We start from the raw sequence: 26,715 nt of genomic DNA, 5'->3' as shown, positions 1-26,715 counted from the left end.
ATTTATAATATTTTTAAATAGATATATAATATTTTTATATTGAATTAGAATCATCATAATCCTATTAAAAATATTATAATTCAATCTTAATTAAGTTTAATTCTCATAAATATTAATTTTTAACCTCATTATATTTATTAAGGTTTCATAAAATAATTTAAGGTTTCAAAATATATTCTTGATGATTAGGGAACAAAACATGAAAAAAAAAACTTACTTTTATATAAACCTATAGAAAATTACTTTAATCAAGGAATAATGACTCAAAATACAATACAAATGAATTTATCACTTTTAATGAGATTTCAAATCGGTATTTTTTAATTTAAAATCAAAATAAAAAAAATTAAATTTTATTGTAGGATTTTTAAATAGGATTATAATATTTTTTAATCCTTCAATAAAAAACACTATAAACCTATATAAAAATACTATTACTAGACCGATTCAGCTTATAGATTAGTCCAATGCAAAGGACAAGATTCCTATCAAAAAAATTTTGAAACTAAGAGAAAAGAGGGCTACTATTTGAGAAAAATAAAAAGAATGATTAGAAAAAACCTAAAATGAAATATCTCTCTATAATCTTGTTTTCTATTAAAAAATTACTATTGGCAACTCCTTTTTATTATTTATAATTTTTATTTTAAATAATTCTAAAATATTTCTCTATAAATAGAGATAAATACTCTTATCATTTCCCCCTTTTCTCCCATATTCGCCTTCGTCATGCATCAAAGGTGAATACATACCTCAATCAAAGCATCATAGAGAGAGAACGACATCATCACATGTCAAACTACCTTATCAAACAATCAACGTGGTAAATATATACCTCAATCAAATATAGTGAAACTACTATCGCACATAACTACTCATCTTCCCCTTTAAAATTACTGGGTTCTGGCAACCAACTTCAATTTTGATACTGATCTTGCAGCTCACGAACCAAACATGTAAAGGTGCTTCCATGGTGATTCTGAAATTAGAGAACATGAATCAAACATGTCAATCGATTTGGCTTTCCAACTCCAACAGATTTCAGTTTCCAATTCGACTATGATCCCATTGATATGGTTCAATTTTCGGATTATGAGATCAGATCCAAGCACTGGTGAGACACCTCACCATCAAACTAAACTAGATAAAATTACTTCAAGTTAACACCTCAGATCTGATCTATCGTAAAGTAGCAAGTGAATCTATCAATCGACAAGAAAGATGAAGGGAGGAACTGTAATTGTCCACTAAACTGTTCTAGATATTATCACAAGGTACAACTTACTGACCAACCACAAAAGCCATATATATAGTGAGACTTACCAGACAACTATGTCTGTCCTTCATTATCTGATTTTGAAAATGATGCTATGGAAGTTTGATCGTAGGAACTCTCCCAGTTTCTCCCATCAAAGTACCTAATTTCAACATGAGCAAGAGTACCAGCGTCGACACACTTAACCGTCACTGCAACACCATCAGGATTTGATCTTGGGAAGTAGAAAGAAGTTATACCACATATCTTGCAGAAGGTATGCTTGGCAGTATGGGTTCCGAAAGTATATGTTGTTAGGAACTTATCAGAATCAGCTGCGAGCTTGAATTTGGATGATGGCACAATGAAGTGGATATTGCCTCTCATGGAACAGTCAGAGCAGTTGCAACTCCATGCTACCACACTTGATGGTGCTTCAACTTGCCACCTCACATGCTTACAGTGGCAACCACCAAGGTGAACGACGGAATCTACATCCATGAAATTGTATTCAACCTAGTAATCCATAAAAAGATTATCAAACAGAATTTGGGTATTACAACACAGTTTATCTTAATAACATTGAAAGTTAAACAACAGTCGAAAGGAGGTACAAATTTCAAAAGAAGACTCCCCATGGAGTAATTTTTTTTTCCCAGTAACTCATGACCTTTAGTCATGACTACAAATCAATATAGCAAAAAAGAATGCTAGTTGATGTATATCAAAATCAGCAAGTAATAATGCGTCTTAAATGCTAGATCCTAAACTGGAAACAGAGTCGTGTCCATATAAATATCATGACAGGTTCCTCTGTGAATTCCTGAATAAGGACCCATAGCTCCTCTATGATCTGCCAAGTTCTATACCAATCTTTATTGTATACAGTGTGACATACACATTATATCTGAATCTTTCCTTTATCGAAAGATTATTAAATTTACAACGATCGACTAAAGTGCCAAATACTTCAGCTTCTTCAAGCGAAGGCAACTTAACCACAAGGAAAAACCCAGCCAAAGACCAACCAAATTGAAGCACAATGTTAGCACTGACATCTCAAAAGTGTCAAGATTGAAGCAACAAAACAGTAAGAATTCCATAACGACACTTGTGATGAGTCTTGTTACGAGTTAAATCCCATTCCAGTATGACGTTATGCAGTAAAATCATGACCCTAAGTGGTCAAAATTCAATGACACTACATAATTGGGCCATGAGGCTTCTAATTAATTCGGTTACTGAAAGCCTCTGTCCGTTTGAAGCCTTATGTCCAGGATGATAATATGTAGGATTACGAATCTAACATGCCTTTTCATTATTATGCATGAGATAGAGCTATTTTATCGAGTGCCAAATGCTAACATAAATTAGAAAAGAGTCAAGGATATCATATACCCTTTTAACTATACTATTCCTGATCTTACAATTAGCTAGCTAAGTTCCTAGAGAATGCAACAATTTACTTGAGATAAATGGAATATACACTTTGGAAAAAGATGACACCTAAATTTAATCAATGTTCTAACAAGACTCCAATATTTCTGTTTTAGACACTGTGTATCATAACCAGACACAGAGTAGTTCACTGTTCTCACACCCCATGAAATTAATGCTTTAAAACTAATTAATCCTCTCAAGGAGTTTACTAAAAGCTTTAGCAGATTTCCCCAACAACAACTGTGAAAGTAAAGACAACATGAAAAGAAAATAGTTTATGTCTGGGCAATATACCATCGAAATTGGATTAGCAGAATCACATAAAAATTTCAGTTTTGATAATATCATAACATGAAAATATATAGAAAGCCTCATCATGTCTACCTGTTTTAGCCCATAACTCAAGTAATAACTCAACAAGAACGTACTTACTCGAGCCGGTGATGGATAAGCAACTGGGACACGGCCGGGGAACCTGCTGTCGAGGTACTTTGTAGGACGGGTCGGCACCCGGCGAGGACCAATCCAGGCTGCGGTGGTGTCAAGGGGAGAAGCGTCGGAGGACGAAACGGTGACGACTACACAAGCGGCGCTCGTGAAGGGGAGGGGCGGTGGCGACTAGGGCTCCTCGGCCTTAAGAGCTTCGTGGCTCGTTTGAGCTCATCCGATCAGAGCCCAAACGGTTTGCGGCTCGGCCCATTATGAATGCACTATAATTCTATTTAAAAAACATTTTAACTATACTTCGATTACTCTAAATCGATATCAACTTTAATTATTAATTTTATCCTAAATTTTGAGGTTTCATAAAATGATTTATTTGAGTGTTTGTACGAAATCAATATTATTCGATATAATTTCAATTAATCTTAATGTAGGTATATATCTTTTTTTTAAGTATTATATTCATTTTCGTTTATGATACAAATAGTAATAATAAAGACGAGAAAAAACATTATAATTTTATTTAAGAAGCCCTACACATTTTAACTAACCATATTATATACCAATTGCATGTGCAGTTAAATGGTAGTTCGTAGGGACAATTACATGAATGACCTAATTTAGCAGGGATATATATGGAATTTTGCTTCAATAGAATCATTAACTTCACACGCTTGACGTTTGCCGACGCGAGAGAAACCCTAAGGGTTCCAACGAGCGATCAAAATTTGCCATCCGCTTCATCCCCCACCAAAAAACGCTTGAAATCATCTGAAGAACCTCCAATCCTTCCAAATTCTCCCATGTCCACTTGAATCCGTCGGAGTTTCTATCACCAGAAAGTCTAGTAGAAAGCTGGGAGCGTTAACCCTCTCCGATACTTTACCCTAGACTCATCAGCTTCTTCCCGCTGAGGCCGCTCAAGTTTCTCCCCTTTCTCTTGTGTGCGGGGCCTTCTTTCTTTGAGCTAGCTGAGGAGGAATCTGTGGTGATCTCGAGGTATTTCTTTTGTCTTTCTTGTGGTTTTCCCCTTAGATTACTTATTTGATCTTTCATCTGGATTTTGCTTTTAATTGTTTGATCATTTGTGACTGCTTGTGAAAGATCGTTGATTCGAGCCATTTGCTTCAGACTAATTCGATGCTTGTATAATGTGATTATGAGCCCTGTGTATGTTTTCCTGTAGAATGAACGTTTATATGCCAGTGCATGTGACGGTTAAAAGTGCATTTTAGAGATCTAGGTGGTGGTTAATAGTTCTGATATGTGTGTTGGAGGCGTCCAATCTTAAATTCTGTTGCCGGCCTGCCCCTTCCTCACTAGGGGCCTCTAACTGGTGGCGGCGGGGACTTCTGTTGCCAGTAGCTGCTTCTATTTTGTTGTCCTCATATTTGGCAGATGCATTGGACATGTACCCACACATATCTGATGCATACCAGTGTCTAATGCGTGGCTCCCAAGATGCCATGTTTGTGCGATAGAGGATCTTAGTGATCTGGATTTCTCATGGCTGTCATAATTTGCATCTCAAGCACAAAGCTTATTACCAAAGTGTCTCATGTATGCATGATGTCCAAATTTCCATTATGTGTTGTTGATCAAGCACCAGGTTAGTTAATTAAATATTCACTCTCTTCTGCTAAAAGCTGTCAAGTCACCATGATGAATTCCTGATTATACACTGGTGAATCCTTCCCATGAATTTAGCAAAGCATAGACCGCAATGGAGAGTAAATATCACAGAAGTCCTCTATCTCATTTATATTGAGCACCACTAGCTTGCTGCCATCTGAAATGCTAGATAATCAAAAGTTCACCCTCTTCTTGTATATAGCTGTTGATTCACCGTGGTGAATTCCTAGTGGTTTGCTGGTGAATCCTTCCTTGTTGTGTCCTCAGAGCATAGCATGCAGTCAGAACAAAGGTCATAAACGCTCTCTTTTTTGCTATACTGAAAAAAATGCTACCTAGCCCTGCCACTATGAAAAATTCCATATCTATTTGGGAATTTTTTTCCTGTTTATTTTTGGTCTCTATCGTTTGTTTCTTTTATAACTATTTCTTTCTTGGAGGTAGATGGGGATGTTAGATTATACATATGGCATCTTTCTAGCAATGGCAAAAGAATGAGAGCAAATTATAGTGGATCATGGATGATGTTATGTTAGACTGAAGAGTGAATCAGAAATGAAGAAGGGGGATAATGATTGTGCAGAATGATGTAGCTATGTTCTGTGATATGTGATTCATATGCTGGTGGTCTCTGAAGTAAAATTATGCTAATGAGTATTGTTTTATTAGACTAAATAAGGTTGTCAAACTTATTAGCTTGGCTGACTGTTTTCACTTGAAAAAAATGTTCTTTTCAAATACAAATATTATCATGACTTTAGTATTTGCCTTTTGTTTTATGAGATGGTTGTATGATTTTATTATAAGGTTTGATGCCGTTGTTGAACATATCCTTTTAGTCACTGATGTTAAATTCCAGAGAGCATGATGTACACATTCTGCTTGCACAAGACAATTTTGGGATATCTGGTTTTGATAATTTAATGAATGGCAATGAAAATATGAGTTTGAGTGTGTTAAACTGTTAATGACGTTGTGCTGCCAAGTGTTCGAGTTTTTGACTTATTTTTGCATATCATGCTGATTTTGAGGGATTGTTAAGGAGTACTCTGCAAGTATTTCTTTCACGTACAATTGATTCGATGAATCCATATAAAGCATCATCTGATTGTTTTGGACTTCCAAATTTCAGTCCTGGAGTTTGTTTGTAGTTTTCTGAGAGGGTTGGTTCTACCATTATATCTATGCACTTAGTTTTTCATTACAAAGGTTTATTTCTGTAAGAGATTTCTATCTTATGGAAATCGTAATGTTTGACACCTTGGGCCATTTCTTTTAAATGAACAAATAAAATGAGTTCAACTTGTTCATTTGTACTGCAGGTTTTAGTTATTATCTTTGGCCTTTTCCTAGTCAATTGTCAAATGGCCACATCTATGGGAATGCCAAGGGATGATTTGATTAAGAATCGAACTGCTAATCAAAGAGGGAGAGGGAGAGGGAGAGGGAGAGGCCAAGGCCAAGGGCGTGGCCATGGACGTGGTGATACTTTCCGTGGAAGGGGAATGGGCATGCTTCATCGAGGCAGTCTCAGTGTTAACATGCGGCCATCTCCGTACAAAATTGCTAAGGCAAGCCTAAAAATGTTGCTGTTTATTTTGCATGTTCAAGAACTTGAATCATTAGAATGCCAGACATGAAGGGGAGAATATCTGAATTTTTCACATGGAGAGGCCCTTGCACCACTTTTGGATTATATTGCTTTTTGGTGTATGATTCATTAATGAAGTATTTAAAGGGGAGAATTTCAAAGGATCTGTTGCTAAATTTGGAACTTTGAATCTTCGACGGTCGAGCCTTCAATTTATATGCTAGTTCATGGAGTCTTTTTTTGTTGAAGTGCTCAAGGAGTTGTACTTCGGAACTGGAGCTCTCTCAACAGTAACTTATCATCAGCATATGACATTGGTGGATTTCTCTACTTCCATTTGTTCTCTTTACACATTATATGCTATTTTGCTGGAATCCTCATCTTCATTTTTCATGTGCATTCTTTATATGCTAAATGTTATAGCTCATATCACATAATAGTAAAAGGTATACTCTTTCTACGGGGGGTTCTCTTTTATAGATATGTTACATGAACTCTTCTTCATGAGGATGAACCTTAATACAACGGTAAGGTTGCATCGTGACTAGAATTCGGGTCATAGAAATAACCTTGCTATTTGTTGTGGTAAAGTTGTTTGAATTGGCCCTCCTACAGACCTCACATTGGTAGGAGCTTCATACATTAGATCACTGCCCTTTATGAACCTTTCTTCATTCTTCCGTGGACTTGTTATTCACACTAGGTAGATCAGTTTTATGATTATGTGCTAACATATCTATTCCATTATCTGTATCTTTGGCTGCGACTTCATCAGTCTTTCAGCAGAACAAAGGGTATGATATGGAGGCATGATCTCTTTGATGATAGCGTTGTAGCTGCAGGCATTTCAGGAATCGAAACTGGCACAAAACTTTACATCTCAAATTTAGATTATGGGGTGTCCAATGAAGATATAAGGGTCAGTTAAAGTCCACAATTGACTGAGTTTAGCTCCATTTCTGTTTGCAATTATTTTAATTTTATTATTTCTTAATTATCATACAGGAGTTATTCTCTGAAGTTGGTGACCTCAAGCGTTATGCAGTTCATTATGACAGGAATGGTCACCCTAGTGTGAGTTTCGTGTCTTTTTCCTAATGAAACTGTAATCTTTTTTCCTTTTTGGTGATAGATCGATTGTTGCATCTAAACTATGCAAAAATTTTGAGGAATGGTCGCCGTAGTGTGAGTTTCTTGTCTTTCCCTAATGCAACTGTAATCTTTTTTTACTTTTTGGTGATAGATTGATTGTTGCATCTAAACTATGCAAAAAATTTGTGTATATGATTTTTGGCTATAGGAGATAGAAAGAGTGTAATTCTATATTTGGCGCGAATGAGTTATCTTGCCATATATCTTAGGTCGAAGAATGGGAGAATTGCCTTTTACTTTTTGAGACATTCCAATTACATAATTGGACACTCTGCACACTGGTCCATATCCTTAATATACTAATGTTGAGACATTCTAATTACGTAATTGCCTTCATCTTGGACCATGCTGTGTTGGTCCACATAATAGGTCAAGAAATGTCTTATTGGAACAACTTATTCAGCAATGATTGCCAACATGGTCAAACAATGTTTTAACTGAGTTACTAGTGTTAGGCTACTCAATTCCCTAATGTTCTCTTTTATCGTGTTATTGGTATTTCAATTTTCAACATAATTAATTTTCTCATAAATATTTAAAATATAGCAAATTGTAATATGCACTTATAATACTGAAATAACATTTTAGGAGTTTTTAAATAAAAAGTAGTTGAAAATAATATTGGCATTCATCTAGATGGGTGCACACAGTGCTGTATTTGACTTTGATGAGGGTGAAAGTTGTATGTATTTGTTTAAAATGGTTTTTAGCCACCTTTAACTTGATAAGGCTTTTTTATTTGAAAAACAAAGTCCATCTATGTTACTTGAGCCTATAAGACTAAAACCACATATTAGATCAAATGCACAACCACAAGCATGCAAACCTGAAGAATTTCCCAATGAAGCCACTAAAAGGAAAATCCCAAGAGTTAAATGGGTAAAATAGGAAAAGTAATCTGCAAACAGCATAATCCACCTGAAGAATTTCTGTGTGCTTGAGGCAGAAATCATTTGCATCGATAGAGTGGTAGCTGGTAAGATTATACATGCAATATTTCTGTATTTGTAGGACAGTTCCTTGATGGGATTTATTTTTGCCGTGCATGTTACAAGGGCATATTTGTCGCTTGCACAAGCTTCTTTTTTTTATTTGTTGTATATGCAGTTTTTGGTTTGAATCTTTAAATTTGTTTACAGGGTTCAGCAGAGGTTGTATATACAAGAAGAAGTGATGCCATGGCTGCCTTAAAACGATATAACAATGTGCAGCTGGATGGGAAGCCTATGAAAATAGAAGTTATAGGCACTAATCTAGGCTTGCCTGTCACTCCTCGTGTGAATGTTGTAGGTGGTCCAAATGGTAGAGGAAAAAGGACAGTTGTTATGACGTATGTGGTTCTTTTCTGTTATTTTTCTTCTTGCTTGCATTTATATCACTGGTTTGTGCCAATGCATTAAAAAATGTTGAATTTTCATTTTTTTTAAAGATATCTAGATTATATCTTTTTGTTATTTTTTCTTTGGACTATTCTGATTATGTTCAAAAAAAGGACTGCTGGGTCCGCTGTATCAGGATTTCACTCTGTGCTCTTCTTGGTCCTATTGAATCTTCCTATAGAAACTGCCTCTTGTTTTGGGTCTTATTTTCCTTGTTCCTCATTGGACTTGAAACTTTCCTTGATGATGTTTGAGTTGTTTGACTGTCTTCACTGATAACATTGATATGTGTGTCTGTTGTGTGTTGGTTTATGTTTTCCTTTTCCAGTATTTTTTTTTGCAAATTGTTTTCATAAACTGTAAAATATTATGTAACTTTCATGTGAAGTGTTACATTAATTTCATTATTCTACCATATTTGCTTTTGTATTTTGCTCTTTGGGTAATATCTTTCAGTACAAGTGATACTAAAAAATGTTCACATACTAATTTTGCCAGCCTATCTTTGATGGATTATTCAAAAGACTCAAGATGTTCCTTTTTTTTACTATAACATAAAATTCTAGAAACCCAGTTCATTAAAATTAGTTTGAATGAGGTTGATGGCAAAGGGTGACCAGCTTCTGTTTTGGCTTTTGAAAGCCCTTAGATATGAAGATTTTGTTTGGATTTTGGGAGCCCTTTACACATCACAAAAACACAACTTAAGACAAGCTTCTTTAATGGAGATTATCTTCCGCTTATCCAAAGGAGCTTTTTTTCACTTGAAGCTAACCTTGGTAGATTCTCTTTTCAGCCCGCAATTTGGTCGAGGTGCTTCAAGTTCTTTCAATCGTGCTTCCGGGTAAGGTCACATAAGATCATATACCTTATGATTATTGAGAATCTTTCTTAAGTGCCTTTATATCTACTTTAAGAATGTTAGAATTTTAGTTGGTTTTGCAAATCTTCAGTTTTATTTAATTTATCCATGTATTAGTTGTAGTTCTATTTGAAAGTCTGTTTCCTTCTAGCGTAAATTTTTTTAATCTAGTTTATTGGGTTGATTGCAGACTATTAGAAATACTAAGCCAAAGGACTAGGCAATGTGACAAATTTGAGGTGGTTATTGGTTCTAGGATCTAAGCGACATCATTATTTGACTGGTGTGCTTTCTTGCAATTTTCTTATTCCACTGACACACTAAGTCACCATTCCAAGAACAACCACATAAATCTATAAAAGGGAATTGGAGCAAATTTGATATTTTTAACAACTGAAATCAAGCCACAAAAAACCATTCCAAGAGCAACCACGTAAATCTATAAAAGGTAATTGGAGCAAATTTGATATTTTAACAACTAAAACGTTGAGGATCCAATTTCCTATCAAATTGTATATGTATACACAGGACATAACCTTTGTTCAATCTTTGGGACCTTAAAGAATTAAATATTGACCACTTTTTGCAACATTAGAAAGATGAAAGAAAGTAAAACGTTGTAGTCAGACATTTGTTCTAGGACTTTAATGATACTCATGTACTATTTGATCTAGAACTTTCATGAAATCCATTTTGTCATAATTTATGCCACCAAAATCTGGAGAGATTGGAAGAAACTAATCTCTAAAATCAGCTTTACTTATAGTCATGTGAGCTAAGAATGCTTGTTTGACGCTTCAGACATATGCTAGCTTATCCAAGGACAAGTCATTTTCCGAGTGTACACATGTGACCTCAGTCTAAGTGACTATTTAAATAGAATATCCCAGGCATTGATCATGGTTCTGCGTAGAACTTGTTTAGGTTTATGTTTGAGTAATCGCAGGCAAACATCAAGCTACTTCATAGGTCTGGGTTTGGGCTTTGTCATATGGTTCAAGAAGAGAATTGCTTAGATTGATTATGTTTGGCCAACTGAATTATGTGCCTTACATTATAATGACATTGATTGATTATCTTTAGACCAGCTAGTCAAAACTCGTTGGGACGACATGCCGGAAGATTCGATGGCGTGTTGAAAGTTTCAATTACTAGTCAGAAAAACCATTAAAGTGTCAAAGTCTTGGTCGAATCCATATTGGGCTGTAATTGGGTTGGAATTGAGTCCACTCTATTTGACAGCATGTGACAAACATTGGGCTTGAATTTCGGTCAGGCTTGGGCCCTTACTAGGCCAGACACATGGCAGCACTTTTCATCAGTATCGATGGTTGTGCCACCCAAACTTAAAGGTAGTACTGTCCAAGCTGGCATTGTTACTGCCTAGGTCATCGGTAGTATGACCTGTGTCAATGTCGATGCATGTCGGTGTTGATACTGACCTCTGGTTGAGGTATCACCCCGAGTCAAACAGTAGTTCTGTCAGGACTTTATTTGCTGGTTTGGATTCATTTTTTAGGCCTTTTTGAGGTGCAAATACCTGGTGGTGCAGTCTTGTTTGAGTGTCTTCCACCATATTGGGTTATTTTAATACGCTGTAAAGATAAAAGTGACTCATAAAAGGTTGAGTGATCAAGTCTAAGGGTCTGTCCTATGCCTTGAAAAGGAGAAGGTTGTAAAACGTAATTGATCAATTGCTGGTCTTCCCATTGATTAAGAAGAAAAGCGATAGTGCCATATGCAGTGTAAAAGAAATTGTTTTCTAGAACTTATCATTAGAACAAGTGAGCTTTGATGCAATAGATGGAGTCTTACTTTCATCATCATGTCTCTTATCTTAACCTTTTGCATGAATCTCTATTCTTGCATCTGTTGGGAATTGGTGTTTCTCTACAGGAGCAAGAGAAACACTTAAAACCCTTGACATACTATTCCTAATAGTGAAATAATTTGCCTTATCTGTTGGACACTCTTTTATGGGAGTAAATACTGGTTAGACACTTAATAGGCTTCTTTGACTCTCTAAAATGGCTACTATAAATAGTTATGTCAATCACATGAAAATTGTAAAAAAAATTGAAAATTATATCTTACTCTTGCTTGGAAGTCAGGTTGATGACCTGTCTCGAAGACTTTTAAGTCCTATTTTGTCATGTTCAATTGGATTAGTTTTTGGATATAATTCAAGATTACTCATAATAAGTGCTCACTATTTTCTATATCTGGAACACTCCATTTCCCTTCTCTGATTAACACTGATTTGGCTAGGAAAGCCTTTTTCAGTTGGACCTGACCTTCTCAGTGTCCTGTGCTGAATTAAGGCTCATATAAAAAACAATATTGCATTAGCGAATTAGGTGCTTTTGGGTTGAAACCTTCTGGATCGGTGCATTTATGTGCTGTACTGAACTGTCCTGGATTAAGCCATGCTGAGTGGACCCTTATTTTAGTCTTTTTGCAGCGCAATGGAGTAGTCTAAAGTCAGATACCCTGGCTAAGCCCTCGTCTGAGGGGCCAGCTTCCAGGTTTGGGCCACACTGTAGGAGCATTTTGTATTATGGTAAATTAGTTTCTCAAGTAAAAGGCTTCTGAAGGCAGTTATTTGAAACAATAGAAGCCTTTGTGTTCCTATATCCAATTTTCAATTGTTTTTGTTGCTCTGCTTCTTTGGGAAGACATTGTTAATATAAATTTTCTGGTTTCTCTTAAATATACACATTTTCCTGATACATTAAAACGAACTTGCTCATATGTTAAACCCTGCCGCTTGACTACTTGCCAATGCAGTTAATTGTGATCATACTGCCTATTTGGAAATTTTGATGTTTATTAAATGCTAATACTGAAGATGTGCTGTTGTGGTTGCAAAAATGGCTTTTAATCTCGGGCTATTTGAAGTGCCTATTTGGAACTGTTAGTGTCTCAGTGTTTGATATTTATTCAAGACTCTATTGGAACAACATTAAATGGAGATTTAGTAAGTCAGTTCTTAGGAATGTTGCAAATTTCATAATTTCTTATTAAAGCCCAGGCGAGTGCAATGACCCACTTATGGTTGCCTTGTGTTCGAGATCAACGTGTTCTTTATCCGTGTATATGTTAGCTATTGCATTAACCGAGTTATCTGATGAGCAGGATAACTCGTGGAGGCTTCCAGCGAGGCCGTGGTCGTGGCCATCTCAATGCTATTTCCAGTGGCAGAGGCAGTGGTCGTGGCCATCTCAATGCTATTTCCAGTGGCAGAGGCAGTGGTCGTGGCGGTGCCAGTGCCAGAGGCCGTGGTCGTGGGAGGAAGCAAAACCTTGAGAAGTCAGCAGATGAGTTGGACAAGGAGTTGGAGACCTATCACTCTGAAGCAATGAATACATCTTAATTTGGTTTGAGGTCCAATTTGGAAGTCTTGTATGCCTGTTTAAAAGGGGTTGATGGAGGTATCATACTGGTGTTTGCACTCTAGTATATTGCTTGTTGGACACACAATAACAATTTTATTGTTGTGTTTGCCGGAACCAGATACAATGTGTGAAGAAGCCTCACTCGAGGATGAGATCTGAACATATCCACAGTAGTTTGGATGTCCTTTTTGCAGAATGCAGTGGTCCGAGAATAAGAAAACCCAGCAGTGTGCATGATCGTGGCAGACACAGACAGCTAGTCCCATGGTTTTCTTGTATTTTTCAGGCATTCATGAGTTGCATCAGGAGTGAAGAAGATTTCTATATTTTGGCTTTTGGAGATGTTTACAAAGGCTTCTTGTTTTTGTTGCTGTCGTGTATTCTTCCGTCCGCTTCTATTAAATGCTCATGCTTCTTATGCACTCTTTTGGAGCAGTAATAGTGTAGTGTTGTCCGAGTGTGCTATGTGGGGATTGGCTCACGTAGAAAGATGATGCCTTGGGTAGGAAATAGTCCCTTTTAATTTACTATACCAGCTACCCTTGTGATTAGTGCCTGGTGCTTGTAACTTGTATTAGCGTTCTGTTTATGTCCCCGGAAAGTTATGATTAAAGCTAAACCCATAGGGGTCGGTAGACGAAAAGCAACGAGTTCATGTCCAAGCTTTTCAATCTTCCAGTCCTCAACTACCCAAACCTTTGATAGATAAAAGTGTGCAGCCACTATGATGACATTCTCATTGCAGAGTTCATTATCTTATTCGTGGGGGTAGGGGTTGTGCATCACAGTTACTAATCACGCCTCAACCAGCAAACCTGAAGACTATACATCAACCAGCAAACCTAAAGACTATACATCAACCAGCTTCACTGATATTGGAGGCTGTCTTGTGACTCAAATTTCTCCTCTGTATTAAACAAAAATGATATATATATATATATATATATATATATATAGTACTCCTGAAGGATTTCTCAGAGGTCCAGAGTTTGATTCCCAGTCAACCTACATGCAAGGAAGAAAAGAATTAGCTGACATAACTGCTGAATGATAACCAACCGTAATCATTCTTAGAGAATAGTGATCTAATTAAATAGTTGAATATGGACTTCCACCTTGATATGAGTGAGAGATACCCTTAAATGAATATGGAGTGAAAAATATAATAATGTGGAGGAATTATTAGTATAGAGAGAGAGATATATACTAGTGAGGGCTCTCCTCCACTTTTTCCCACTACCTCTATATCACCGCTCCACCCCCGACTCAATCTCATCTCTTCTCTTTTATCAATGATGTCGCAGAATATTCACCTCCCTCTTCCTCTTCTTGTTCTTAAATGCCCCACCACACTCAATTCACTGCCTCTCTCACTCCTCGACGACTATATCTGCTTACTACATCCAACCTCTCTCTCTCTCTCTCTCTCTCTCTCTCCCTCTCATCATTCCACTGCTATCTACAAGAAACAAGAACAACAAAGAAAGAAAGAACAAGACAAGCAGGAAATGACTGAACTGTTGCTTATCTTTCTGTTCGCTTGCGTTGCTTCACCGTCAGCGTCGGCCTCCGACGGCTACACCGACTTCGTCTACGCCGGATGCTCGCAGCCCAAGTGCACTCCGGGCTCACCCTACCAATTCAACGTCGAGTCCCTCCTCGCCTCTCTCGCCAACGCCGCTGCTTACTCCTCCTACGCCAACTTCACCTCTACCGCCGCTGCCTCCTCCTCCCCGGCCTACGGTCTCTTCCAGTGCCGCGGAGACCTCCCCTTCTCCGACTGCCACTCCTGCGTCCGCTCCGCCCTCTCCCAGCTCTCCTCCCTCTGCCCCTCGGCCGCCGGCGCTGCCATCCAGTTCAGGGGCTGCTTCCTCCGCTACGGCAACGACTCCTTCCTCGGCAAGGCCGACACCAGCGTCCTCTACAAGAAGTGCGGCCCCCCCGCCGGCGGAGGATACAACTCCGACATGCTCGGCATGCGCGACGCCGCGCTCGCCGACCTGACGTCGGACTCTGCCCGGGGGAGCTACAGGATCGGCGCCGCGGGGTACGTGCAGGCGGTGGCTCAGTGCGTCGGCGACCAGAGCGCAAAGCACTGCGAGGACTGCCTGGCAGCGGCGGTGGCGGAGCTCAGGGCCGCCTGTGGCTTTGCCGTCGCCGGCGACGCTTACCTCGGTAAGTGCTTTGCCAGGTACTGGTCCAATGGAGTCTACACGTCCAAGACCGATCACGGTGAGCGCCTCTTTATGATCACCGGTGTTGCTGCTGCTCATCTCTTTCCTTCGCTTTCGTAAGTGCATAACATTTTTAGGAAATAGTCTCATATTTATAAAAATTAAGAGAATTGATCGACAACACAATAAAAAGATCTTTGGATCGAATCGATATCAAATCTAATGTATGTTAATTCGATAAATTTGACTCAAGACTTATTATGAATTTCTAACAAATATATCTCTTGTAAGCATTTTGATTCATTCATTAGTGATCCTTTAAAGTAAAGTCCATGGCTTTCAAGGGAATATGACCTTTTCTTGATGAGCTAATAATGATTCTATCTTGTATTGCCAACAATAGTATAAACAATGCTTAGGTTTCTTGATGAGCCAATAAGGACCAAATTGTCAAGGTTGGAGTTGGTGAATACTTTTATGTAGAACAAATTGATGCAGATGATTTCTTTTATCTTCAGATGATGAGGCTGGGAAAACACTGGCAATTATCATTGGGCTCATAGCAGGAGTTGCTCTCATAATAGTCCTCCTTTCCTTCCTCAGAAAAGCTGGAAATTATGGTCTGCTCTCATTTTAATGTTCATATGCATCATGTTATCCAAAGTACCATTAGATTCAAGCCCTTAACATATGTTGTTTCAATCTATTTGCAGGTAAATACTAAGTTGAACTGGTAATCCTTTCTCCAAGCTTTCTTGTCTGTGCTTTCTTTTTAGCTTGTTGGGGTTCTTTTATAATACCATTTCTAAAGATGTGGGGTAGTCTCTTAAAGTGTATGAGGGACTACAAAGAGAAAAAGTGGATGGGAAAGGCATGCTTTCCTTGAAATAAGTGAAGTGGGAAAGTATCCAACACAAAAAAAAAAAGAAGAAAAAGATGAAAGGAGAAGATTCCAAACACACCCCATTCCTCATGTTCATGTAGCTTGATCTTTCTATTATTTATTCTTAGTTATTGGAAGAACCCTTTCTATGGCATGCTGTTCTTGTCTCTTGGCTTGGTGGTATGTGGTAGGATGTAATGGTAGGTGACTTGGATCCATGTTCTTGTATCAACTAAAGCATACTACTGGAAGGGGGGAATCCTTTTTGCTCACCAACTCCATCATTTCAAACTTTATATTTTATGGAATCTTGGTAGCTTCATTCTAAAAATGAGGAATGTTTTTACACTTGGAGATGATAAGACTATGATCCCTATCAAGTAGTAAGCTCATAACTAATGAGGAAAAAATTTAGCTTGTCCACAGACAAATGCATTAAACATATTTCTTTTAAGATGTTTGTTTACGGTGATATTAGATCCAACTTGAGATATTTTTCGTGTCGATCGTTATCTAATTGAAACCTAATTCAATTCATTTTTATATCACTTGCTTTTAACGAGTAAAGTCATGTAATTAGTTTTAAACCGCTTGTGGATTCAACTTTCACTTACTTACAAGCTTTTAATGAAATAATTTTTTTTTTTTTTTTTGTCTATGTGGGCTCGAATCAAGTCGGGCTAATCATATCATCATCGATACGATCCACCTCAAGAACTAATATTATCTAATGTTTGAAGTGACATTAACGATGAGATTTTTACAAATTTAAAATAATAATATATATTTATTTTAATAAACATAACTTGAATTAAGAATATCGATGAATTTCTAAACAACAAATAATATCACTGAAATAAGAATATCGATGTGAATGTATACAGTCATTCGATAAATTGAAAAGAACTATTTTTATTTGTAAATCATTATGCATATCTTCGATAGTGAATAAAATAATAAAAATCATTAGAAGAGGATAATTTGATTACATTAAGGATTCTCTAAAGAGTACACTTTAGATTGAGAATATGAGTCGACCTCAACATAAATGACGACTATAAAGTCCCCCCTAACTACGAGCACTCCTCCATCACGAGGGAGTCTCTCCTTCCTCACATATCTTTCATAGATGCTTTGCCTTACTTCTCTTCTTACCATGATGATCACAAGGTGAAATCAAGAAATCATGCACCGGCTAACCCTCTCGCTGCCAACCCATTCGATGCTTGTCGACAAGAACAGCACGTCGGATAAGCTTTCTGCTGCAGGATGACTTACAAAGCCAAACCCTCTCTCTCTTCTCCGACTGTGCTAACGATAAGAGGTGTGAAACTTCAGCCAGGTTATGTATGTTTCATTAGATCCTAGGAATATGCCGACCACTGATTGAGTGAGTCGTCGGACCACGAGAAGGTCTTCCGTTCATGTGTGGAATCCACCTTCTTCCGTTGGCTTCTCCGGTCCCCTTCCCCGCCGTGTAAGAAAGGGAAGCGCTGGTGGAGTTATATCAAAAAGATGCTCGGTGGAATTGACCGGAAGAGCTGTCAAACTGTCTTCTTCTTCTGCCGCCTTCGTCCCATCACCACATCCGGCATGTGATGACGGGTGGATCGGATGTTGACATCATATCATTTACATTAATTCACCCAACCCTCCTCCTGCATGGACTTTTAAAGAGGATGAGAGAATAGATATTTCAGAGTTCATGTGTGAAAACAATGTACAAGATGATTATAATGGAGCTAAAAGAATTCCTTATCATGAAAAGAATCTCAACTTCGTACATGTAAATCTAAGATATTTGTTTGAGGGTCGACAGGGCTTCACGTGATCTTTCGGCTCAATAATGCATGTCCATGCACGTGAAACCCTTGCATGCGCTGCACTGCACTGCATTCCATCTCCTCTATATTACCCCCTCCAAGCCGAAGTCAGAGAAGAGCAAAGCAGAATGGCCGACGGTAGAACAACTCCGCCGTGCGTCTTCCTCTCCCTCCTCCTCCTCCTCCTCTCGGCTGCCAATGGCCTTGTGCAGGACTTCTGCGTGGGCGAACTCTCCTCCTCTGATACCCCTGCAGGTTACCCTTGCAAGGAAGCCTCCGCAGTCACCTGCGACGACTTCGTCTTCACGGGTCTCGGTGTGCCCGGCGATACTTCCAACCTCATCAAGGCCGCCGTGACGCCAGCCTTCGTCAGCCAGTTCCCGGGCATCAACGGACTCGGCATTTCTGCCGCCCGCCTCGACATCGCCCCCGACGGCGTCGTCCCCCTTCACACCCACCCCGGTGGCTCCGAGCTGCTTTTCGTCATCGAAGGCACCATCTGCGCTGGCTTCATCTCCTCCGCCAACGATGTCTACTTCACGACGCTCAACAAGGGAGACACCATGGTCTTCCCGCAAGGCCAGCTTCACTTCCAGATCAATGCCGGGGACGTCACCGCCGTCGCATTCGTGAGCTTCAGTAGCCCCAACCCTGGGCTTCAGATCACCGCATTTGCGCTCTTTGCCAACAGCTTGCCCTCTCCGCTGGTGGAGAAGGTCACTTTCCTCGACGACGAGCAGGTGAAGAAGCTCAAGCAAGTTCTCGGAGGATCCGGCTAAGCTTATCTAAAGGATTTGTATCGTGTGTTTCTCGTGTTCTGCAATGTGTGTTAACGAACTAAGCCAATGGTGACGCTTTGTACTCTTCTTCTACTTGCTCATGCCATCTTATGTTGGTCTTATATATCATCATCTGCTTTTAATATGAGTCCATTATCTTTCGGTGATTTCGGCATTTTTCATGCATTCTATAAAACAAAACAAAACAAAACAAAACAAAACAAATATATATATAAATAAATCTGCCTTTGACTTGAGCCATTAAAAGTTACAGATCACATATTCTGGTCAATGCGTTGACATTACGCTCAAGAATACCTATTTAGCAAATGTACGCTGGTCTACCTAGAAAAACACTTCTTCTATATTCCTATATGGCTGACGCTATACCACATCGGAGTGAACGCTGCGAGCAAATTTAACGTGCTAATCTCTTCGCCATGATCTTGCTCTGCTGTTGCATCCACATGTGTTGCTCACGAAGCACCCGTTGCTGCCTCATCAAACCATCGGATCTAAACGAATAAGCCCCCGTTGCTGCCTCATTAAAAGGATCCATTTCCTGGTATGCTTGTTCTGCATTTGGTTTCCTTGCGCAAAACGTGGGTGGTGGTATCATCACACGGCTTCTGTTGTCATGATCACTGAGAAATGGGTTCTGAAGGTCCTCAGCTCGATCTGCAACTCTCCGGTTGAGAAAGCTCTGTGCAGGAGGATCGATAACACCAGCTTCATTTGACATGTCGTTCAAGCTCCTGACGAGCAAGATCTCCCATCCTTCAGAATCCGTATCAGTGTGCTGATGATCATCCACCAGGACTAGACTCTTAGCCACATAATTCCCTCCGATGTTGATGTTGACGCTGCTTGAGATGGGTTGAAGCTGCCAGTCCTTGTGGCGTGACGCTACCGATTCCCTCTCGCTTATCGTCGGTGGCCTGCGAGCTGTCGTCGTATCCTTCTGTTCCCGCTCCATAGCGGTCGGGTGCAGAGAAGGAAATGACTTGGGCTTGGCGTTGGGCGAGGTGGCGAGTGAACTCGGTCGGTTCTTGAGGAACTCTTCTAACGCTCCGAGGAGGGTTGCTGAGATTTGCTGGACCCTCGGGTACTCCGACATCCTCCCGACGCCGATCTTTCTGCAGAAATCGTGGAAGGATTCGAGCTCTTCAAATTGTTTACGTGCCTTCATGCATGCCTGGAATGTCTTGAGACGTGACTCAGGTTGCAAGTGGAAGAAGTTATCGAGCAACCGCGACAACCCGTGGGAGATGTCGTGGTAGAGGCTGAAGGTCTCGCAGACGACAACGTAGAGCGCGATCTGGATCAGGCGGTTGGCCTTGGCGGGGCCGGTGGGTCGGGTGCCGATCGCACGGTCGAGGAGCCTCTGCCAGTGCTCGATGTGTTCCAGGATGAGGGGCGTCTTCATGTTAGCGAAGAGGTTGGCAGCGGCCAAGGGACGGCGGCTGCGAAGGTTGCTGAGCATGCCGAGGAGAGCCGAATGGAGGCGGGCGTCGAGGTAGACTGCGAAGGTGCGAACGAAGGCAGTGTAGTCCCAGGGACTGGAGGTGGCGGAGTGGTCGCGGAAGCTGGAGAGGTCGAGGAGGCGGCGGCGGCGACGGGAGCCCTGGGGAGCCGCGAGAGCCTCGTGGATGAACTGGGATCGCCCGCTGCGTAGCAAGCGGAAGACCAAAACGAGGGTCTTGAGGGCGACCACCCAGTTGCTGGTGCGCGAGATGCGGCGGGACAGGATACGGACACAAGTCGCGGCAGAGGAAGGGCAGGACGCCGACAGGAGGAGGACCTCCGTCAGGTGACGCTCCTCGATGGGGACCTCGTCGTGGGAGGTGACTTTGAGGACCGCAACCTCGAGGTTGGCGGAGCGCTTGGAGAACTTGGCGATGCCGATGCTGGTCTGGTCCTTGATGGCGCCGATGGCCTGCCGGAGGACGCTCGGCATGGTGACCAAGTTCTCCCTTTCGCCCCTTTCCTTTTCCTCGGCGAATTTGGAATCCGAGCAAGTCCACCGCTCTTTGAATGGCTCATCAACCGTTTCCTAAAACTTTTGCGGCGTGGGTGTGGAGAGAGAAGCTTGCTGCTGACGCCGGACCGGGTCAACTCCTTTGCCACACAACGTGAGCTGCGTGTCGGTTATTGTTGGAAAGCGAAGCTGGGAAACAAAGGCTGCCGCGGTCAACGATAGTATCTCCTCAACGAGAAATAAAAATAAAATATAGTTTGATAATTAGTTGTCAATAGCAATTTAATTTATCTTTTATTAAATAAATTTATAATTTTATTGTAGGATAATATCTCCTCGACGAGAAAAATAAAATATAGTTTGATTGAAAATTACAAGTCTTAATTGAAGATCTAAAAATTAGAGGCATGATTGATATACTGCAATTTGTAGTTACATTAAGGGGATTTAGGCATTATAAATTTTGAATTTAAATTAAGAGGGATTAATAAAAGAATAATTGAAATTGCAGGGGGGGATATGTGACGTAATTAAAAACCTCCCCTTCTTCATGCCACCTCACTACTACTGTTCGGAATCGAATGGCGCGCTCTCTTCCCTCCCCTCCCCTCCCGTCGATTAGGGTTTCATCTACCGTCCGTCGGTACATCTCCTCAATCTCTATGCCCATCATCAAAGCAGGAGATTCAAAACCGTCCTTCCGTCTCCAAAACCGTAGCAGGAGAACGAGTGGTTTGACTGATACCGGACGAGAAGTTGTACCCGGTGGTCAAGACCAAGCCCGGCAGGAAGGATCTCAGATCGCGGCGGACCATCTCAACAACGTGCGCGTGGAGCCGATCGGGGGCCGCCGGCAGTTCCACGGCGCCAAGGAGGCTTATCTGTCCGGCCACTTCGACGCGCACACCATTGAGTGCGAGTGCGTCGTCCACTCCTTCAAGAACTACACCAAGCTGGAGAATGTCGGCGCCGAGGACTACTTCTTCTGTCGCTTCGATTACAAGGCGGCCAATTGGGCCTTCACCCCTGACCGTGTAGGCCTTGCTTGCTTTCTCTCTTTCTTCTTCTTCCTGTTCTTGATTTTAGCTTTGTGGTAATTGTAGATACATCGGTCAATTGTTATCTTGTGTTAGGGTACTGCGAACATGAGATGCCTTATAACCCCGGCGATCTCATGGTCCTGTACGAGGGATGAGAGGACCGGGAAGCAACTTTCAGCTACCCTCTTCTTTATTGCTTCCTGCTGGGGTCATCTTCGTCTCCGATCGGTATGCCTCTGCTTCTTCCCCTGCCTTTTCCTCCTCCTTCCCTACGCTCTCCCTTTCTTTATGGTTGGGGCGGTATTGATGAGTGTTGCTAGCAAATCAGTATCATCGATATTAATTTTTTTAATAAAAATATAATAATCATTTTTAATTGAATATTCACTTATTTGAAAAAGAAAAAAAAATCCATTTAATTAGCCTTTTTTTCCATTTAGAATTATATATATATATATATATATATATATATTGATTTGATGGATATAAATTAAACCGTCAACGATAAATGACTAAGAGAGGCTTTTCCATTTTAAATTGCTTCCGTGTTTACCTCTCGACCTCCGAAAGCCAAACAACATCAAACAAACCTCGTCTTAATTCCTCCTCCTCTTCCTTCCTTCCTTCCACCTATGTTAATGGGTGAGTAATTTACCTGTGGTGAGAGATGCCGATGTCGACTAGAATTGCTTCCGTCCTCCTCCTCCTCCTCCTCCTTTCTTCCATGTTCGCAGGAGTTCTCCCGCACAAGAGCAAAGACATCATCGATGGCCCCTTGATCACTTCCAAGATCAAAACCAATAGGACCATCCTTGTGGGTCCTTCCGAGGAATTCAAGACGGTGCAGGCCGCCGTTGATGCGGTCCCCATGGGTAACTCAGATTGGATCATCGTCCATTGCAGGTCTGGCATCTACAGGTAATGTAATTTCATCGACAAGCCCTTTGGGTTTTCATGCTTTCATCTGAGCGCAGGAGATGTGCAATGACAAACATGCGTTGTCGTTGCTGTTGCAGAGAGAAAGTGGTGATCCCGAAGGAGAAGCAGTATATATTCCTCAGAGGAAATGGAAAAGGAAGGACCGCGATCGTGTGGGATGATAGCTCAACCAATAACACTCTCTCTGCGACCTTCACTGTTTGGGCTGATAACTTCGTTGCCTTTGGCATCAGCTTCAAGGTTGCCTCTGCCCAATTCCCATCGCTTCGATTCTCCTATGCCCTGCCCTGTTGTTTACCATCGGTACATCCATGACAGAATGATGCCCTCATCGCCGTTGCCGACGCTCCACATAACCAGTCAGTCGCAACCATGGTGGCCGGAGATAAGGTAGCATTCTACCATTGCGCCTTCTACAGCCCACACAATACCCTGTTCGACTACAAGGGTCGACACTACTACGAGAGTAGCTACATCCAAGGCAACATCGATTTCATCTTCGGCCGTGGGCAGTCTATATTCCAGGAAAGTGTGCGTTCTTTTCGTCTTACGCAGCGCATGCAATACAATCATCCAGCACTCACTGTTTCCTCATTTAACGAATGCAGAGTTGTGAGATCTTTGTGCTGCATGACAAGAGAATCAAGATACTTGGCTCCATCACTGCTCAGAACAGGCCGTCTTCAGATGACAGCAGTGGCTTTGTCTTCCTCAAAGGCAAGGTGTACGGGGTGGGAGACGCGTATCTTGGTCGAGCAAAGGGGCCTCACTCTCGTGTCATCTTTGCCAAAAGTTATCTCTCCAGGACCGTCACAGCTGCAGGGTGGACTAATTGGAGTTATGATGGCAGCACAGAGTAAGCATTCGCATCATTTACTTGTGCATGTCACAGAGTGAATGTTGATTGATACTCGTGCATACTCTGCTGTAGCAATTTACTGTACGGAGAGTACGACTGTCGTGGTCCGGGGAGCAACACAACTCTTCGAGTTCCTTGGTCGAAGCAACTCAACGAAGAAGAGGCTTCACCTTTCATCACCATAGACTTCATCGATGGCAAGGAATGGTTACCAGTATACTACTAGAAATGCTGCTCCTCTGCACTACTGTAATAAAGCTTTAAGCGTTGCGATTACTATGGTTTGGTTGTACTAAGACCCAGCAAGTACACTGTTCCTCCTCCATGAATTCTCCGAGGAGGAGGATCTATTAAACCTGGACATTAGTCATTCAGTCTCCATCAAACTCAATGCTACCCCTGCCTCGAGAGTTGTTTTTTTGGCTTCAAGGTGACTTCCGTAAGACCTCTCGTGCACATATCTTCCCAGACCTCGGCGGAGGTTGTGCAGGTAGGGCCACGAGAAAGATGTTTTTGTGAAGGTGGCCATTGGTGATGCCTTTCCTTCCCTTCCCTTTCAGCTGCACTTCTGACTTGTTCAAGAGTTTGTTTTCTGTTCATCTTTAGTTCTTGTATGGATTTTTGATGTTGGCCGATCAATCTTGGAGAAAATTTTTTTATCACTTGTGACCCACGAAGAAGAATATATGATTTATTTTTTCAGTAAAAAAAATATATTTAGTATTATAAAGAAAGGGATTTAAATTTACATGAGAGATTACTTATTTTTCTAATTAATGAATGCACAGATTAAATTAAGAGAAGTTCCTAATTCTGGTCGATGACTGATCTGTTTTGAGCCCTCTGTCCCCTCTCTGGAAGAATCACACTCTCCCAGATAATTAATTCTCTATCCCCTCTATCTATCTGCAGTCTTGTAGCTCTTATCCGTGATGATCGATGAAGCTTCCTCGTATTTGCAGACTTCCGCCTTCAAACAGCCTTCTGTATGCGGTGTTTGCAGCAGAAGCTCCAGCCGCCGAAGCTTCATGAAGAGTACAAGTCTGCAAATTTCTTCAGCCATTTGGATAAGAATGCTCATTTGTCATCTGGTGGGTGGGTCATCAGATTCCAACTAACAGTTCAAATAAGAATCAATTTGTCGTATTCGTTGGAGAACTAATTTGCTGAAACCTTAATCTCTCTGTTGTCGAGAGAAAGTACTACTGTTTACATGGGAAATGTCACGTATAACATATGCTCGAATTACTTCTTCGAGCCGCTTCCTATATATAAAAAATTAAAATAGAGTCAAAAAAGATCACGGATAGAATACTCATCGACTAATATAATGACCAAGATCGATCTTATGAGGTTAACGATATGATCTCTTTAACATTAAAGTCGATCTCAAAATAAAAAATAAAAAATAATAATAATAATAATAACTAATCTTGATTACTACGACCCAATAAACTTTTTATAGATATTATTGAATTTAATTAGGTTGATGTCTACATAATTCAATTGATTGGGATGAATATTTTCTAAATCTCCTACTAATGATATTAAATCTTATAAATATAATATTGAGTCTTTTTTTTTTTGTCGAATGTTCCACGTTAGTTTAGCATATAAAATTCAAGATCATGAAGCATGTAATTTTCTTATCTATTATGTCTATAATGTTCTCGATAAAATTTTTTCAATACCCAAATTAGTCTATTATCTAAAATTTATAAAATAATAATATAATTATTGAGCTACCAATCCATTTGCAATGGAAAGTCATTCAACTTTCACATGTCACATATCAACTTCATGAAGCATGCAATTTTCTTGTCCCACCACTTGCTCAAATATATATTTCTTATATGTCAATAATATGAAACAAAAAAATTTTGGGACAAGTATTTGAAATCTTATCCCTAATGGAAGATAATTTCTTTTATGACCACTTATTAAGTGCCCTCAAGTGGGGTACCAAAGTAGTGACATCTCACTTGGAATTCAAGTTGAACATAGAAGGATGGCTATGCATTTATATAACACTAGTTGAGGTCTATTACCATTAACTTGTGAATATATTTGATCAAAGACTTAAATTTATCAAATTAATGTATCACTTAACTATAGGACTCTAAACTATTCAAAGTGGGAAAGATTGAAATGCTTTAATATAGTTTCACATCAAATGTTAGAGTATATAAGACTGAATAGATATAGTATTAATAGCCTAGAATGGGAATTTGGATCACTAGTGATATAATTAAGACTATACGAGTCCAAATATTTAAAAGTCAAATAATTCAAGTATATCAAATTAAGGAACTATATTATTTGGGGGATGAAGACACTTCATTAATATATAGACTTATTTTTCATTTAAAGAAAGAAAAAAACTTAGTCAGAAGAGTCTTGAGTCCTTGTATTGTAGCAAAAAAAAAGACAAAAAAGAATAAAAAATCCTTTATTTATAAAAATAAAAACTACAAAGAGATATAGGCCACAATTCTCTCCATTCCATCATGTGTTCATCATGTAAGCATTGTGGAAGATTTGGACCCAATGGGGGACCCTTTGACATATGGAAGGAAGCATGATGAGAAGCACCATCTTGTTTGACCCACTTCCACATTCACAGTGGAAGTCCAACCTCTTGAAAGGTCAAGAGAAGTTGGCTGAGATGTGTGTGGAGTGGGCCCACCTACTGGTTGAAGCTATTCAATAGTTTGACCATTTCTTCTTGGTATGAATTATTTACCTACCAAGCATGATTGCTAACCTAAGTGAGGAAACAAAATTATGAAAACAAATGCATAAAATGATCACATAATCTATAAAAAAAATTAAACAAAATAAAAAAAAAAATTGAGGGATGAAGGAATTTGGAACCTTACAATAAAAAAAATCACTGTATGTATGATTTGATAAATGTTTTTTAGTAATTAAATAGCATAATCAAAATTAAATTATTAGATAAAACATGTAGAACAAATCCATCTCCAAGGAGAGATTTATTTTGATCTTTTATATCGATCACTTTATGTATTTTCAAGAACTAAAAGTTACGATTATTCAACAAATAAACGACTAAAATAGTTAAAAAAA

General features: G+C 39.8%; 7 protein-coding genes across 12 annotated transcripts; 5 read left to right on the top strand and 2 right to left on the bottom strand.

Annotated features, from left to right (window-relative positions):
• Positions 1-960: 960 nt before the first annotated feature.
• Positions 961-3,362, bottom strand: LOC135631505 (uncharacterized). 3 transcript variants are annotated; one of them, XM_065139241.1, is made up of 3 exons: positions 3,128-3,361; positions 1,324-1,771; positions 961-979 (listed from the first exon to the last, which is right to left on the bottom strand). In XM_065139241.1, the coding sequence occupies exon 2, from the start codon at positions 1,754-1,756 to the stop codon at positions 1,331-1,333; it is 426 nt and encodes a 141-aa protein (XP_064995313.1). In that variant the 5' UTR covers positions 1,757-1,771; positions 3,128-3,361; the 3' UTR covers positions 961-979; positions 1,324-1,330. The 3 variants fall into 3 exon arrangements, with proteins under 3 accessions (XP_064995313.1, XP_064995314.1, XP_064995312.1); XM_065139242.1 differs by lacking the exon at positions 961-979 and having other exon boundaries at positions 1,223-1,771; positions 3,124-3,362; XM_065139240.1 differs by lacking the exon at positions 961-979 and having other exon boundaries at positions 1,223-1,771; positions 3,128-3,360.
• A 449-nt stretch (positions 3,363-3,811) lies between these two features.
• LOC103974668 (THO complex subunit 4D) lies at positions 3,812-13,519 on the top strand. 4 transcript variants are annotated; one of them, XR_670913.3, is made up of 8 exons: positions 3,812-4,138; positions 6,094-6,342; positions 7,138-7,281; positions 7,368-7,436; positions 8,654-8,844; positions 9,690-9,737; positions 12,891-13,186; positions 13,269-13,519. XR_670913.3 is itself a non-coding variant. In XM_009389543.3 (7 exons), the coding sequence occupies exons 2-7, from the start codon at positions 6,136-6,138 to the stop codon at positions 13,126-13,128; spliced, it is 897 nt and encodes a 298-aa protein (XP_009387818.2). In that variant the 5' UTR covers positions 3,812-4,138; positions 6,094-6,135; the 3' UTR covers positions 13,129-13,519. The 4 variants fall into 4 exon arrangements, 3 of the variants coding, with proteins under 3 accessions (XP_009387818.2, XP_064995311.1, XP_018678081.2); XM_009389543.3 differs by having other exon boundaries at positions 12,891-13,519; XM_065139239.1 differs by lacking the exon at positions 6,094-6,342 and having other exon boundaries at positions 3,813-4,138; positions 12,891-13,519.
• Positions 13,520-14,414: 895 nt separating this feature from the next.
• LOC135631443 (plasmodesmata-located protein 6-like) lies at positions 14,415-16,344 on the top strand. Its single transcript, XM_065139127.1, has 3 exons — positions 14,415-15,382; positions 15,843-15,944; positions 16,038-16,344. Exons 1-3 carry the CDS (start codon positions 14,443-14,445, stop codon positions 16,046-16,048), a joined length of 1,053 nt encoding a protein of 350 aa, XP_064995199.1. The 5' UTR covers positions 14,415-14,442; the 3' UTR covers positions 16,049-16,344.
• A 1,719-nt stretch (positions 16,345-18,063) lies between these two features.
• LOC135630730 (germin-like protein 8-14) lies at positions 18,064-18,976 on the top strand. Its single transcript, XM_065137891.1, has one exon. The coding sequence runs from the start codon at positions 18,159-18,161 to the stop codon at positions 18,807-18,809; it is 651 nt and encodes a 216-aa protein (XP_064993963.1). The 5' UTR covers positions 18,064-18,158; the 3' UTR covers positions 18,810-18,976.
• Positions 18,977-19,159: 183 nt separating this feature from the next.
• On the bottom strand, positions 19,160-20,863 carry LOC135631323 (clathrin coat assembly protein AP180-like). Its single transcript, XM_065138896.1, has one exon. It carries the CDS (start codon positions 20,764-20,766, stop codon positions 19,228-19,230), a length of 1,539 nt encoding a protein of 512 aa, XP_064994968.1. The 5' UTR covers positions 20,767-20,863; the 3' UTR covers positions 19,160-19,227.
• A 505-nt stretch (positions 20,864-21,368) lies between these two features.
• Positions 21,369-21,982, top strand: LOC135631610 (chromatin remodeling protein EBS-like). The gene is made up of 2 exons (XM_065139352.1): positions 21,369-21,819; positions 21,921-21,982. The coding sequence occupies exons 1-2, from the start codon at positions 21,369-21,371 to the stop codon at positions 21,980-21,982; spliced, it is 513 nt and encodes a 170-aa protein (XP_064995424.1).
• LOC135584244 (probable pectinesterase 67) lies at positions 21,379-24,004 on the top strand. The gene is made up of 6 exons (XM_065138200.1): positions 21,379-21,821; positions 21,921-22,745; positions 22,844-23,006; positions 23,085-23,291; positions 23,375-23,622; positions 23,698-24,004. The coding sequence occupies exons 2-6, from the start codon at positions 22,495-22,497 to the stop codon at positions 23,849-23,851; spliced, it is 1,023 nt and encodes a 340-aa protein (XP_064994272.1). The 5' UTR covers positions 21,379-21,821; positions 21,921-22,494; the 3' UTR covers positions 23,852-24,004.
• Positions 24,005-26,715: the final 2,711 nt, after the last annotated feature.

The sequence above is a fragment of the Musa acuminata genome, chromosome BXJ3-2 (genome assembly GCF_036884655.1).
Source record: "Musa acuminata AAA Group cultivar baxijiao chromosome BXJ3-2, Cavendish_Baxijiao_AAA, whole genome shotgun sequence".
In the NCBI taxonomy this organism is placed as follows: domain Eukaryota; kingdom Viridiplantae; phylum Streptophyta; class Magnoliopsida; order Zingiberales; family Musaceae; genus Musa; species Musa acuminata.
This window is presented reverse-complemented; position numbering and strand designations above follow the sequence as displayed.